This window comes from Lynx canadensis, chromosome A2 (genome assembly GCF_007474595.2).
Source record: "Lynx canadensis isolate LIC74 chromosome A2, mLynCan4.pri.v2, whole genome shotgun sequence".
In the NCBI taxonomy this organism is placed as follows: domain Eukaryota; kingdom Metazoa; phylum Chordata; class Mammalia; order Carnivora; family Felidae; genus Lynx; species Lynx canadensis.
The window spans coordinates 161,384,187-161,399,258 of record NC_044304.2 but is presented as its reverse complement, the minus strand read 5'-3'; the positions used below and the strand labels follow the sequence as shown (position 1 = coordinate 161,399,258).

The following is a 15,072-nucleotide window of genomic DNA, read 5'->3' as shown; positions in this document are numbered from 1 at the left end:
TTATGTAAAAATTCCCCTCAGAATCTTTATGAAAGATTCCCCTCAGATTATATTTAGCTTGAAATATATTTTAATAACTTAGTTGAAATATTAGTACTTTAAGACACCTATGTGAAAATATTAAGTACTCTGAAAATCTAAAATAGTCCAGACAATTCTGAAGAGGGAATTCTTTGTATCCTTAGTTTTCTTTTTTTTTTTTTTTCCCCAACGTTTATTTATTTTTGGGACAGAGAGAGACAGAGCATGAACGGGGGAGGGGCAGAGAGAGAGGGAGACACAGAATCGGAAACAGGCTCCAGGCTCTGAGCCATCCGCCCAGAGCCTGACGCGGGGCTCGAACTCACGGACCGCGAGATCGTGACCTGGCTGAAGTCGGACGCTTAAACCGACTGCGCCACCCAGGCGCCCCTGTATCCTTAGTTTTCTTAAACAATTGAAGTTTGAAATTCTGCTGAGGGAAGGCTAACAATGAGAATAGTTCTCTTTTTTGAGCTAAATGCAATGTGAAATTAACAGTGGTACTTCAAGCAATTTTTAAAGTGCCTTTTATCATCAATGTGTTATTTTTCTTTAGAGCTGAAACTTGACTCGTGAGTGTCCATTGCTTTTTTCCGGGCCTCTGCGGCATCTCTGTGGCCACTGTCTTCACTTGCGCACGTGTCTTATGTTTCTCACTGATTCAGGTGAAATTGAGAACTTCAGTCTTTAAGCAGAGGAGACATCCAGATTAAAAACGAATTTTACCAAAAATATATCACTCAGTATGTGCTGCTGATGTGGCCTTGACCTTCCGTAGGCTCCGACTTTGTATTTTAGGGGTCCTCAACTGTTCAAAAATGTAATCCAGTGCTAAATTAGTCATGGTATTGGTCTCTTCATTCCAGGGAAATCAACTCACTTGAAACAGAATTTGAGCCTTGAATTTCTACTTCAAGACCAACATCACTTTGTGTCTTTGTTTTCTTGATTTCCTCATCAGTCAGTTCATCTATCCCATTTAAGTTCTATGGATAGAAGTATGGCTTTTTACAGATGTTTTTTAAATGGTTCGTTTCATGAATATGTCACTTGTTTTTGTCCAAATTAGATAGTTTTCGTCTTGTAATTCTGAACAGGGCATTTGTAGCATTGCCTTGGTAGCTGGAACAGGCTTTCTCGAAGGTTTCTCCCAACTTCTCACTGCTGTGCATTCACGCTTCATTAGTTTGTCACTCTGCTATACTTTGAATCTTTTTGTTGTCAGTTATTTGGGGATTTTAAGTTTCAAACACTTTTGTTTCTAGAACCTGTTTTGTGTGACCACTTATTTCCTATAGAAGGGCGCTGACCGCAAGCCGTCTCTAGGTTCTGAATTGTGTCTGATCCAAAGCAATGGAGTTTCAGTAGGCTGAGGGTGTCCTCTTTATTTCTTATTACTTAAAAAAAAATTTTTTTTAAGTTTATTTGAGAGGGGTGAAGGGCAGAGAGAGTCTGAAGCAGGCTCCCCACTGTCAGTGCAGAGTCCGAAGCGGGGCTCCATCCCGCACACTGAGATCATGACCTGAGCCGGAACCGAGAGTTGCTTAACTGACTGAGCCACCCAGGTGCCCTGTCCTCTTTATTTATATTTTAAAAATTTTTTTGTAAAAAAATTTTTTTAACATTTATTTTTGAGAGAGAGCGCGCACGCGCGCACACGTGTGGGTGGAGGAGGGCAGAGAGAGAGGGAGACCCAGAATCTGAAGCGGGCTCCAGGTTCTGAGCTGTAGCACAGAGCCTGATGTGGGGCTCGAACCCACAAACCATGAGATCATGACCTGAAATGAAGTCAGATGCTTAACTTACTGAGCCACCCAGGCGCCCCCCCCCCCCACCAGCTGCCATCCTCTTTATTTTTAAAAACTAGTTTTAAACAAGTGCTGTCCCATTCTTGTCCCATTTGACAAGCTGGTTGCTGACCTTTATTTAGAAATCAAGAAATTGTAGATGCCAGAAATCTTGGGTAAAAATAGGAAACCTGATTTCATCGTAGAAGGGATATATCCGTTGTTTCTAATTAAAGACTCAAATGTTCGTGATCTGAGTTGAGAGTTTTATGTGCATCAATTACACTTGCAAGGAGAAAAGGAGGAAATCCCTAATCATTCCAGAATTTACTGTTTCCTCCCTGGTTAGGGGCTGGTGGGGAGGAGTGGTGGTTGTTTCAGGGGAGAGTTGAGGAGAGTACAATGAGATGATTCAGTTTAGGAAGAGCTCGAAGGAAAGTTCTGTAATGTAAAGCATACGTTGGCAAGGTTGTAATGTACCAGTTGTTTCCACTGAAACTGGAAACGACGAGTAAATATAGTTATATTTGGGTATTTTATGTTTATTTTGCAGCTTTTCACGCAACACCCAACACTTATAAGCGGAAGAACACAGAAACGGCTCTAGACAACAAGCCGTGTGGACCACAGTGTTACCAGCACTTGGTAAGCCTGAGGGCCGCACGCTCGGAAGGCACTCGCGGAGTGTCCCCGGTGAACGGTGGTGAGGTCTGCGGAGCCAGCGCTGACATGACACTCTTGCTCCTGTACCTCGGCCGTGTGGGGGGCAGGGACTCTCTCCCTTGCCCAAGTTGCTTTCCTCGCGGTTACACACTGCACGGTCTAGTCCTTCATCACTCGTTTCATTGGTTTCTCTGCGTTAATCGCTTCAGCAACCTTGCGAGGTTGTTAGGAGCAGGACTCTTCCGCCCGCCACAGGGTTTGTGAGCGTGAGAAGCACAGGTAGCCCCTTCAGCCCCAGAAGCTCGGTAATTGTACGGGGTAGTTCCGGAGCCTTCCTCAGAGTCACAGACCCATGGTGGTTGGAGTGAGGTGATCGGGCCCACAGGTTTTTTTTTGTTTTTTTTTTAATGATAAAGAAAAGATAAGGGTTTAGGAAGAGGTAGAAAAGTGTTTTATGGGCACTATCTTATTTTTACCATTTCCCCTCTTTGAACCAAGCCACTCCTACCTAGGAACTAAATGGGTATATATTGCCTGTTGGATTTTGGACAGAAGATTCATTGAATGGCACCTGCAGAAGGTATCCTATTTTTAAGCATTTTGGTTTTTGTAGAATGAAGTGTAAGACTGTTGGCTGCTCTCAAACTTCTCCCTTCTCCTGCCACTGTAAACACGGAGTCTTGAGCACAGTTTTATAATGCTCTGGGCCGGGCCGAATTTTACTGGGCTCCTCTAAGATGTTTCTGTGGTCTGTATAATCCGTGATCTTACCGTTGGCACATATTCTCCGAGACCGGGTTACTGGACTTGTTGATGTGGAAGTGTGCTGCTTTCACGATTTTGGGGGGCTGGGCATCCCTCCCAGGAAAAAGGGGGATGTTCTTTTTAATAGTAAGGCAGGATGGGACAAAGCCCAGCATGCTTATGTGATTCGTGTTCTTCTGGTATTCTTTAAATATCACCAGAGACGCTTCTTAAACCCTGAAATAGGAAAGTCTGGCTCCGCATGCACGGAGTGTGATGCTTCTCACGAATGTTCGTGTTTAAAGAGACTCACCTGTTTTTTTATATTTTGTTATAATCAGTTAATATGGTTCACAAGTTCACACAGAATTGTCGTGCCTGGTTTCGTACCCCTGTAGCACAAAGAGCACCTAGATCGATCTTTCGGAAATTTTCAAACTGTCAAAAGCAGATAGAAAACCAGGATGTGCAAATGATTATTGGTAAAAGTGGGTACCGTGAGAATTTACTGATGACCTGCTTGGTGCAATTCTTTTTCTCTCATGCAACAAAACGAGTTGGAGAACTTGACCTTGATGTCTACGTCCTTGACTTTATAGGAGGGAGCAAAGGAGTTTGCCGCTGCCCTCACCGCCGAGCGGATAAAGACGCCGCCGAAGCGGCCCGGAGGCCGCAGGAGAGGACGGCTCCCCAACAACAGCAGGCCCAGCACCCCCACCATTAACGTGCTGGAATCGAAAGACACAGACAGCGACCGGGAAGCGGGGACGGAGACGGGCGGGGAGAACAACGATAAAGAGGAGGAGGAGAAAAAAGACGAGACTTCCAGTTCCTCGGGTGAGATGCGGGTGACCGCTAGGAGACGGATTGAGTGCTTCTCTTAGTGGGCTAGTCGTCAGCACACTGACAACTCTCAGACCGGGGGACTCGTTCAGGGTGTGGAGCTGGCTTCTTGCCGCCCCTGCCCGCACCCCGGCCCCGGCCTGCGGAGACCGCTGCCCGCGTGCTGGGGAGGTGGAGGGTCCGGCGTGTGGTCACGTTCCGTGTCGCGTTCCTTTCTCATTCGGTGTAGTGGTGTTGACGTTCCGTGCGAGGTTTCTGTGCTTTCGGCCCTGTGACTTACCCGAGTGACAACAGGTTTCATTTTATTTATTATTACCTTTTTGAGTAAGCTCTATGCCCAGGGTGGGGCGTGTGAACCCGTAACCCCGAGATCAAGAGTCTCCTGCTCTATTGGCCGAGCCAGCCAGGCGCCCCCCAGCTTGCATTTAGAATGTTGTGTTAAAGGGGACCCAGCCTTGTGTTCTGTGGGAGGCTTAGTGATTGTTTCCAGCCTTCTCAAGATGATTCACTTCCTGCTTTTGTCCTAAGCACAACCCTGAGTTTTCTTTTTCTCTTCCTCCCTCCCTCCTTCCCTTCCTTGTTTATTTGGAGAGAGAGAGAACGAAGAGAGGCTCAGAGAGGGAGGGGGAGGGAGGGAGGGAGGGAATCCCAAGCAGGCTCCACGCTGTCAGTGCCGAGCCCGACGTGGGGATCGATCCCACGAACTGTGAGGTCATGACCTGAGCCCAGATCAGGAGTCAGACGCTGAACCCACTGGGCCACCCAGGTGCCCCCGGTTGTCATTTCGTGACCAGTGGGTAATTTCGGTTTTCTAGAAGCGAATTCTCGATGTCAAACGCCAATAAAGATGAAGCCAAATATCGAGCCTCCCGAAAACGTGGAGTGGAGTGGTGCCGAGGCCTCGATGTTCAGGGTCCTCATTGGCACGTATTATGACAATTTCTGTGCCATTGCCAGGCTCATCGGGACCAAAACTTGTAGGCAGGTAAGTATATCTGGTAAAACACTGTTCAAGAACTTCAGAGGGAAAACAGGCAGTCCCTGTCCAAACAGAAGAACGTTCTTGGTTATTCTTAAGCTCCTGTTCGTCTCCCAAAAAGCATGTTGATCTTTTTTCCACTGAGCGGGAACTGACGGAAAATGATTCTTCCGACTTTAGATCTCTCAGGGCTGGTCTAAAGGGCCAGGAAGACTAGGTGGTGAGCCTTGCGACTCTCGGTCAGAGTGTGGGTTGGGTCAGTGTCTTTTTGACTTTCCGCTCTGTCCCCACGCCTGGCAGCTGCCGGGGGTGGGGAAGGGGGGAGGGTAACACTGGTTTGACTGAACACACGCTCCTCGTGGCCCCGTGGCTGTGCCTCTTGCCAGGTGTATGAGTTCCGTGTCAAAGAATCCAGCATCATAGCTCCGGTGCCGGCCGAGGATGTGGACACCCCTCCAAGGAAGAAGAAGAGGAAACACCGGTAAGTCAGTGTGTGGCCGATCCGACAGGTCCCCGAGCCACTTCCAAGGGCAGCGGTCCGCCTTCGCTCGGTGACAGAATGTGGAGTCTTGTCGGCCTAGGTAGTCGCTGGTATTTTTCTCTTAAGAACACAGTACCCTGCAATCGATGTGGTGTGTTAAGGAGAACCTAATAGAAGCTTCTGTAGTAATGGCTCCATCAGCGCTTGAGCATTTACTCTAACATGTGTTCTTGGGTGTGAGTGTTGAGAGCTGAGGGGGGCGCCGGCCTGGTTTTTATTCTAGGAGCCTGAATTCTCTACGTGTGTGGTGTCAATTTCTGTTCTTAAAAAATTCTTTTTAATGTTTATTTTTGAGAGAGTGCACATCAGGGGAGGGGCAGAGAGAGAGGGAGACACAGAACCCGAAGCCGCCTCCAGGCTCCGAGCTGTCAGCACGGAGCCTGACGCGGGGCTCCATCCCACGAACCGTGAGATCATGACCTGAGCTTGGACGCTTAACCATCTGAGCCACCCAGGTGTCCCATGTCATTTTATACTCTTGACACCTTGCATTAAGCCTCTGTGAAGGTCACCCTTCACAAAGGCTTACCTGGAAGGGAGTTTTCAGGAAGACTTGATTTATTTGTTGAAGTTTATTTATTTTGACAGAGACAGAGCAAGCAGGGGAGGGGCAGAGAGAGAGAGAATCCCTAGAGTCTGATGTGGGGCTCAAACCCATAAACTGAGCGAGCTCATGACCTGAGCCAAAACCAAGAGTGAGGTGCTCAACCGACTGAGCTGCCGAGGCGCCCCAAGGCAGACTTGATTTGTTCGTGCAGAGCCAGAAACTGTGGAAGTCTCGGTCTAATTTCCATCCCCTTTCCCGCGTTCTTGAGAGAAACGTGGTTGGGTGTGAAGTAAAGGACTGCCACACTTTGAAAGTTGTGTATGTGCTCGTGTTGTCTTTCTTTAAGAAAGGTAGGGCCCACTGGATTTAGAACTTGAAGAACTTAGCAGTTCTTCCCACAGGAATTTGGGCTGGGTGTCAGTTTCTTGCTTGAATTCCGATCACACGGCTCAATGGAATTATTAAAGATGCCTAAAGTTAGAGAAACTGTACTATTTCTGGTTCATCTGCATCCGAATAAGCCCAACCCCGAGTCCTGCCTGGGGGAGGTGGGAAGGGCCATGGCCGGGTGGGGGGGCCGGGTCTCTTTTTTTTGTGGTTACAGCTGACCCTTGAACAACACGAGTCCGAACTGCCTGGGTTCATATACATGTGTGTTGCAGGGGGTGGTAGGGTTAAGTACAGGCCTGGAAATAGTATTTTATGATTTTCTCAACACACTCTTCTGCAGCTTTATCGTAAGAACACAGTATATGGCACATGTATTGTACAAAATACGTATTAGCCAATTAGTATCGTAAGGCTTATAAGTTTTGGGGGAGTCAAAAGGTAGATGCAGATTTTTGATGGTGCGGGGGGTTCGCGCCCCTCACCGCGCGTTGTTCAAGGGTCAGCCGTACTGGGATTCAGAGCACAGCTACGTTCGTGGCCCACCCTGACCCGCTGAAGCGGCTTCTGTTGGATCTGTGCGGTGGCTACTCCCTGGCTTCACAAAGACGACCTTGATTTTCTGTGTTTTACAGGTTGTGGGCTGCACACTGCAGAAAGATACAGCTGAAAAAGGGTTAGCGTCTTTCCGTTCAACTTACGATTAACTTAAAAAGGTCTACTCATCTGTTTCCGAACAGTAACTGGATTAGTGTTGGGGAATATTCTGGTAGAATTGACTTCTGTACGTTAAACCCATTTAAATGGAGGATGTCTGGTGATGAAGTTCCGGTCAGTCCTGTGGTGCAGTGGGAGCTGGTCGGATGGAGGGAGTCAGTCAGTCAGTGACGGGAGGACTCTGGGATTGGGGGGTGGGGGGTAGTGTTCTGGACTTCCCCAGCACTTGGGGGATGGGAAGTGACATCTGCCATCGCTCTGTAAACAGAAACGTGTCACGTTGTAAATACAGGGAGGAAAATTGCCGCCCTTGAGTGTAACGCGGAAGAGATTCTCGTTCTTTATGTGCGATCGATCCCGCCACACCTCCGGGTGACCTGTGTGCCGTTGTTCTCTCTGTGCAGATGGCTCCTCTAACCACGTTTACAACTACCAGCCCTGTGACCATCCGCGTCAGCCTTGTGACAGTTCGTGCCCTTGTGTGATAGCACAAAATTTTTGTGAAAAGTTTTGTCAGTGTAGTTCAGAGTGTAAGTATTTGTTTTGCTTTGATGAATTGCATGAGAGTTTAGTCATGTTGAATTGCCGACCAAATCAAAGCAAGGACATGACAGCTCTTGCTTGGGGTTTCCTTTTTAGGGCCTCCACTCATCCTACGAGGATTTGTGGGCCCCCGTAACGGGCTCCGTGCTAGTGGCCAGCCGGTCTCCTGGCCGGTGCGTGTCTGTGGGCAGGTTAGGCAAAAGTGGGTTTGATACGGGAGCTGTTCTTTGATCGTTTACATGAAATCGCAGTAAGGCCGCATGGAATAGTAAGGTTACAGGGCGTCTAGAGTTGGCTACCCAGATACTCTGGCTACCAGAAACCGTCCGCGGGATTTAGAACTCAGCATAAAGGAACGTGTGCGTAAGCGTCCTGACTGCACGCGTGTTGTGAAACTGCACAGGCAGTGCGGATTCCAGGGAAATACCTAGAATCTGGACTCTTAAAATGGTTACGAACCATGGCTGCTACTGTTATTTTTTCGTTTTTAAATGTTTATTTTTGAGAGAGAGCGTGCGCGCATAAGCGGGGGGAGGCGCAGAGAGAGAACGAGGGAGACCGAATCCAAAGCAGGTTCTGCGCCGTCAGCGGAGAGCCCGACGCGGGTCTCGAACTCGTGAGCCGTGAGACCGTGACCTGAGCCGAAGTCGGACGCTCAGCCGACCGAGCCCCTCAGGCACCCCTCCGTGGCTCATCTTTAGCCCACGTTTTTCCTTCACACTTAGGGCATCAGAGAGCTTTGAAGTACGCATGCCGTTCGGCGAGTAAAAGCGGAAAAGCAGGAGCCCGGGGTGGTGGTTCTCAGTAGTGACCGCTGTAACTTGTGTCCTGGTGTTTCCTCTTCTGTCCGGGGGGGGGGGGGGGGGGTGGAGGGCGGGAGGGGCGGGTCACAGGAGTCAGGCAGGGCTCCACGCAGGGCTCCACGTGACGTTGACCCCGCGGTGGTGACAGGACCGTCTCTCTCGAAGGTCAGAACCGCTTTCCCGGCTGCCGCTGCAAAGCCCAGTGCAACACCAAGCAGTGCCCGTGCTACCTGGCCGTGCGCGAGTGCGACCCCGACCTCTGCCTCACCTGTGGTGCGGCCGACCACTGGGACAGCAAAAACGTGTCCTGCAAGAACTGTAGCATCCAGAGGGGCTCCAAGAAGGTAGGGCTCGTCCCCCCGGGTGCTGGGGGTTGCCCGGCTCTTAAGGGCCGACGGCGAAGCGATTATCACATGGTTCGGCCGACCGAGAAGCGTTGGGTTTTCTTTGGGGAATGTGCCCGAGGCAGGCTGCTCCGTTCTGTCCGGGATGCCTTACAGTGCTGTCACCTGAACCAGTCAGTTCTGCCAAAGCAGCCGTGAAAGGCATCAGATTTAGAAGAGGGATTTTGCTAGTTGTTTCTAGAACTGGATGGCCTCCACGTAAATAAATGGTGTTCCTTCCTGTCAGAACCTAGAGACTTGTTTTTCTCAGATAACATCCAAGGTTCTTTTTTGTGCGGAGTGCAAAAGAAAGAGGACTTTGCACACTGGAAATAGTTCCAGTTTCTTTAATAATCTTGAAAACAACACAGCGGGAATTTCACGCGGGTGCTTTTAACCGTAGCAACCAGGAGGTTTATTGCTGAACAAAAGAAATTGACAACGCGTACTTGGGAAATTCTGTATCTTCTGTTTTTAGGGTAGGTAGATGAAGGGCTTCTTCAGTTACAGACAGCTGATATTTTATTTGTGAAAGAGCGAGCGCAAGCGGGGGAGGGGCGGGGTGGGAGGACACGCACAGCTCCGGTCACCGAGCTGTCGTGAGCGGTCGTGTGCCGTAACTGAGGCCGCACCGCTGGGCGTAGGGCCCTCCCGCCAGACACTGTGTTCGGGCGGTGGCAGCTGTTTTATTTTTTTGGCTGTGACGGTTTCAGGGGTTGGGCCGTCGTATTCTAGGCAGGTCGTGTCATCGTCACAGGGCCGCCGGCACCACTGCTCAGCCCTAAGAATCTCATCGCCCCCCCCCGCATGACAGCCTCCTTCCTGCTCACGTGGACGTGGCTTCTTTTAGCTCCTCCAACAGAAAAGAGCATACTTTTTACCGACCGGGTTTCGTTCGCGTAAGGGCATTCATTACCAGAGATGGCTTTATTTACCCAAAAAAGCCCACTGTTTTTGTGGCTTCTCCGAGCTGCCGGCAGCACCGGGGAGCCGGCCCCTCGGTGGAGCCCTCCCGATGTCATCATCTGCCTCAGTGGCTGTGTGAGGACGGGTCTGAGTCCTCGGGGCGTTAAGCCGTCGGGCTTCGCCCTCCTTTGCTGACCGGTCGGTGCCGGGCGCTTTCTTCTCTAGCACCTGCTGCTGGCGCCGTCCGACGTGGCGGGCTGGGGGATTTTCATCAAAGATCCCGTACAGAAAAACGAATTCATCTCGGAGTACTGTGGAGAGGTAAGGCGGGGCTCACCCGGTCTCGGGGGGCCAGCACGTACAGACCGCGGGGACTCGCGTCGTGTGTAGTAACTTGCCTTTGCCTGGGATGGGGTTTCACGGGGTAGGTCTGTGGGGTTCAGTTAGCCACGAAGTCATAAAAAATGCCTTTTCAGCTTGGACTTGACTCCTGCCGGTGGGCTTGGCCTGCCTGGCCCTAGGCTGCTTCGGTCCTCGTCACATTTCGCATTTAGCATCTGGGGACGAGGGGGAGAACCAGAGCTTCGTTTCGTGCTGGAGAGTCCGCCCTACTCGGTCCAGAGGCTGATCGATAAGGACCTAGAAACAACAGTGTCATTGATTATATACTTTTGTAGCCGCAGAGTTACAGAAGACCCGTTGGGCTGGCATCGTTTTGGAAACACCCACCCGCCCCCCGTTTGTATTTTTGGTCGATCAATCGCTGTCTCCAGGCACGATTCCTTTAGATGTGGGAATGGTGTTTCTGGGTCAACACTGTTCTGAAACATCAGCACGTAGACTGAACGCAGGAGAGGAACCAGCCGTAGGACCGTCTGTCGGGTTGCGTCAGGAAGGTGGGGAAACGTCTGTGGTCCCCTTCGAGCTTGGGTCACCTAATCCACAACCGTCTTGCTTTTTAGATTATATCTCAAGATGAAGCAGACAGAAGAGGGAAAGTCTACGACAAATACATGTGCAGCTTTCTGTTCAACTTGAACAATGGTAGGTCTGAGGGGGTGGCAATCTGCGAGCCAGGGGTCCTTTCGGGGCTGCAGGGAGCGTCTCCGCCTCACTTCCAAGCGTCGGGCGTTTCTCACCGCCCGGAAACAGGCTGTTGGCGAGGCCACCAGGCTGAACCGGATGGTTCAGAGCCGCTGGCCGCTAGTGCTGCGCCGGCTCCAGCTGGGAGACGTGCTGCGGGTTTGCCCCGGGGCCTCGGCGGCGGGGTGGGGGGAGTCTGCCGGGTCTCATCGGGCCCTCTGACCTGGGAAGGGTGGGGAGCCCTGAAGGTGGACGCATCCCCAGAACTTCCCTGCTTGTTCTCAGAAGGTCTGGGAGAATGAGGAAGCTGCTTTCCAGACGCTGTCTTGGGGCAGCGAACGTGAGGCCGTGGGGGGTGGGGGCGCCCCTCACCCCCGATACCATCAGAGTAACTTTGCGCCGAAGCAAGTAGGTCTTTCTGCGAACATGTTCCGCAGGCTGTCGAGTAAAAAAAGTAAAAGGTGAAATGGCATATCAAGAATGCACATTTTTCGTAAAAGCCAGCCCTGAACAACCCTGACCCGTGGCTTCTCCAGAACCGTAGTAACTTCGTGTTTACTGATTTCGGACTGAAATTGTTCACTGCATTAGGTTCTCTTTCTCTCTTCAGATTTTGTGGTGGATGCAACCCGCAAGGGTAACAAGATTCGTTTTGCAAACCATTCAGTAAATCCAAACTGCTATGCAAAAGGTAGGTGCTAGAGGGACCAGGATTGCCAACAGAACCCCCTTTCAGACCAGTGACCGTGAACTTGAACAGCCCTGGGACAGAGGTGGATTATGTGCCCAAGTCAGACCCTCCCTGGGGCCCGTCCTCATCCAGCTCACTGACCCCAGTGTGTGTATCTCTTTCCAGTTATGATGGTTAACGGCGATCACAGGATAGGGATTTTTGCTAAGAGAGCCATCCAGACTGGTGAAGAGCTGTTTTTTGATTACAGGTTGGTAACAGCGTATTTCTAGTGTGACCTGAGGGCTTTTTCTTCCTGGACTCTAAGCTGTGGGGAAAGCCTGGCTTTTAGCTCTTTGTTGGATCTTCCGGTCTTAGAGGGATTGATTTCTGGTCATTATTTGTCAGGGGTGTGGGGGGGAAGTTACACAAGTAAGGCTTTACTTTCGAAATACAGGCATACCTCGGCGTTATCGCGGGTTCGGTTCCAGGCCCCTGCACTAAAGCGAATCCCAATCCTCTTGCCGGGGGGTGCTTGCCAGACAGTGACGGCATCTAGAACAGTGGCTCAACCTCGTGGCTTTCAGTCGCCTTGTGACCCGTGTTTCTCAAATACTAGACTCGAAGGCCGAGGTGGCCGCCTGAGGCACAGGCTGCAGGATGGCGGGGGTGGCGGCAGGCACGAGCACGACCCTCATCCCGTCCGTCTCCGTCAGAGCTCTGGGATGTGACCGGGTGCACCGCCAGGGAGCTGCCCCCTCTTGAAAGGGATCTCTGGCTGAGCAGAACTCAGCAGCCAGCGTCCCCCGCTCAGCGACCGTGCTGGAGACCGACGGGCTTCGTCGTGCGTTCGCAGAGCGCAGGCGGAGCAGACCTCCCGCCGTTCGCGGGGGCCTCGGGTGTTCGGAACGGTCACCGAGCCCCGGCTGCCGGTCCAGGTCACTGCCGCGTCAGCCCCCGACGAGGGAGTCAGCCCCGGGCACGGACTTCTCTCTGGCTCTGAAGGCCCGGCTGGCGTCTTCCGGGAGAAGGCTGTTGTGTCTCCACCGGAGGGGTGGGTGTCGTGCGGCCCCCGCATTCGTTCCGGCCGCTGGGCCTTCCGGCCGGCCTGCCGCTTCGCCCTGCGCTTGTGTGCTGTGGAGACGGCGCCTTTCCCGGAACCTCCTGACCCACCTCTGCCAGCTTCAGGCTTCTCCTCTGCAGCTGCCTCACCTCTCTCCGCCTTCACGGAGTCGGAGAGAGTCGGGGCCTGGCTCCGGATTAGGCTCTGGCCTCAGGGGACGTGTGGCCGGCGCGACCTTCCGTCCAGACCCCTGCAACCCTCTCCACACGAGCGGAAGGCCGCGTTGCCTTCTTAGCACCTGTGTGTTCCCGGAGGAGCACTTTTCTTTTCCTTCCCGAGCTTTTCCTTCCGCCTTCACAACGTGGCTCACTGATGGCCCGAGACCTAGCTTCTGGCCCATCTTGGTTTTCAAAATGCCTTCCTCGCCGAGCTCAGTCGCGTCTAGTTGTTTTATTCAAAGTGAGAGACGCATGACCCTTCCTTTCACTTGCACACTGAGGGGCCCCCAGTGGATGGCTCACTGGCCTCATTTCCATATTGGTGCATCTCAGGGACTCCCCTCCCCTCCCCCCCGCCAGCAGAGGGAGAGGGGTGGGGGCAGGGCCAGGCAGGGAAGCGGCCAGGCCAGACCACCTGTAACGTGTAGCCGTTAGACACCCCCCCCCCCCATGGGTGCAGTTCGAGATGCCCCGTGACAGTGCCAGCAGTCACTTCCAGGTCACCAGTCACCTGAACGGGCCTGATGTTAACGAGAGGGTTTGAAATAATGCACGAATGGCTAAACGTGCCAGACACGGAAAGATGGCACCGGCCTGTTCGCCGTCAGGCTGCCACAAACCTTCAGTCCCCGCCCCCCCCAAAAACAAGTAATGTTTGCGAAGCGCAATAAAACGAGGTATGCCTGTATGAAGAAGAGTGGAGAAAGCCCACTTTCACCCTCGCCCTTCGTGCAGCCTTACGCACTCGCTTTTGGCAGAGGTTCTGTTTCCCTCCAGCGCAGTTAGAGCGATGTCATTGCCTGCGACGGCCGAGGCACCCGCCGCGCCATCGGTGTTTAGTATTTTAACGGTTAAGGCACTGGTGGCCAGCGTCCTACCTGGTCACCTCTGGGTCCTTTCTGTGGGAAGTCCCGCGGGCCGTCAGGGAGCAGAGGACACGCAGCCCCCGGTGGTGGGGACACGGCGTCAGGCTCTGCGGGGTAAATTGCCGAGAACATATTTAGATGCGAGCAGATGCCTGTTGAGCAAACTACATCCTGTGGCCAAATACGGGCCCCCCCGGGGGAGCGCAGCTCTTGGGTGCGGCGGCGGCAAAACCGGGCCGCGTGTCGCCACTTACTACGGTGGCCTTCGGCACCACATCCGACAGGCCCCCAGTGGACCCCTGCCTCGGGGAGGTCGCGGCAGCCACGGCGCTCCGTTTTGGGCGTCCCGTCCCCTGGGTCCGGGTTCTTCACGCGGAGGCCGGGGCTCCTGTTTGGTCTGGTGCGGGGCCGGCCGTGGTGACGCGGACCCACCTTCCCGGGCCCGCGGGGATGGCAGGGGGTGGGGGCCGTTCCAACAGGCTTGTCCAGTTCTCAGAGTAGAAGCGAGTTTCTGCCCACGCTGCGGGAGGCGGGCGGGGTGGGGGCCGGTCTCCCCCGTGCTGGCTCGCGGGTCACCGCGTTTTTGTGCTCTTTCAGATACAGCCAGGCCGACGCCCTCAAGTACGTGGGCATCGAGAGAGAAATGGAAATCCCTTGACATCGGCTACCTCCTCCCCCCCCTCCTCCTTTCTGGAACAGCTGCCTTAGCTTCAGGAACCTCGAGTACTGTGGGCAATTTAGAAGAATAAAATGCAGTTTGAAATTCTGAATTTGCAAAGTACTGTAAGAATAATTTATAGTAATGAGTTTAAAAATCAACTTTTTATTGCCTTCTCACCAGCTGCAAAGTGTTTTGTACCAGTGAATTTTTGCAATAATGCAGTATGGTACATTTTTCAACTTTGAATAAAAGAATACTTGAACTTCTCCCTGGTGTCGTCATTGATCGTACCGAGTTGTCCGCGGAGGGGACAGCACACTCACCCTGAAATCCTGGGGTGTCTTTCTGTGGGTCCCGATTTAAAGGCTATTAATTACCTGTATTAACTTGCCCAGTTATTATTTCACATAACATGACAAGATAGCTGGCGTCCTGGGGCCTGGGCGGGCGGGTCCCAGCGGCCTGGCGCACAGGAGCCTTGAAGCCTCCATCTCTGTGTAGACAATCATGGAGCTGGACGAGGTGGCCGTTCGGAAATCCCATAGTGGATTTTGCCTTCCTGCCTACGAAAGGTGATGGGTGACAACCAGACCGGTGTCAGGTCTTAAAGGCTGGTAAACCCCTCCAAGTGTCCCGGAAGTGGGGCT

The 15,072-nt window shown here is 52.3% G+C and overlaps 1 protein-coding gene across 1 annotated transcript in view; it reads left to right on the top strand.

Moving 5' to 3' along the window:
- The window catches only part of EZH2 (enhancer of zeste 2 polycomb repressive complex 2 subunit), a 42,107-nt gene extending 27,416 nt beyond the window's left edge, over positions 1-14,691 (top strand). The window contains 12 exon segments of the mRNA XM_030308687.2: positions 2,362-2,453; positions 3,815-4,052; positions 4,874-5,043; positions 5,424-5,518; positions 7,148-7,188; positions 7,634-7,759; positions 8,741-8,919; positions 10,090-10,185; positions 10,827-10,908; positions 11,558-11,638; positions 11,804-11,888; positions 14,362-14,691. Coding sequence (XP_030164547.1) covers positions 2,362-2,453; positions 3,815-4,052; positions 4,874-5,043; positions 5,424-5,518; positions 7,148-7,188; positions 7,634-7,759; positions 8,741-8,919; positions 10,090-10,185; positions 10,827-10,908; positions 11,558-11,638; positions 11,804-11,888; positions 14,362-14,422 — 1,346 coding nt within the window. The 3' untranslated portion in view covers positions 14,423-14,691.
- Positions 14,692-15,072: the final 381 nt, after the last annotated feature.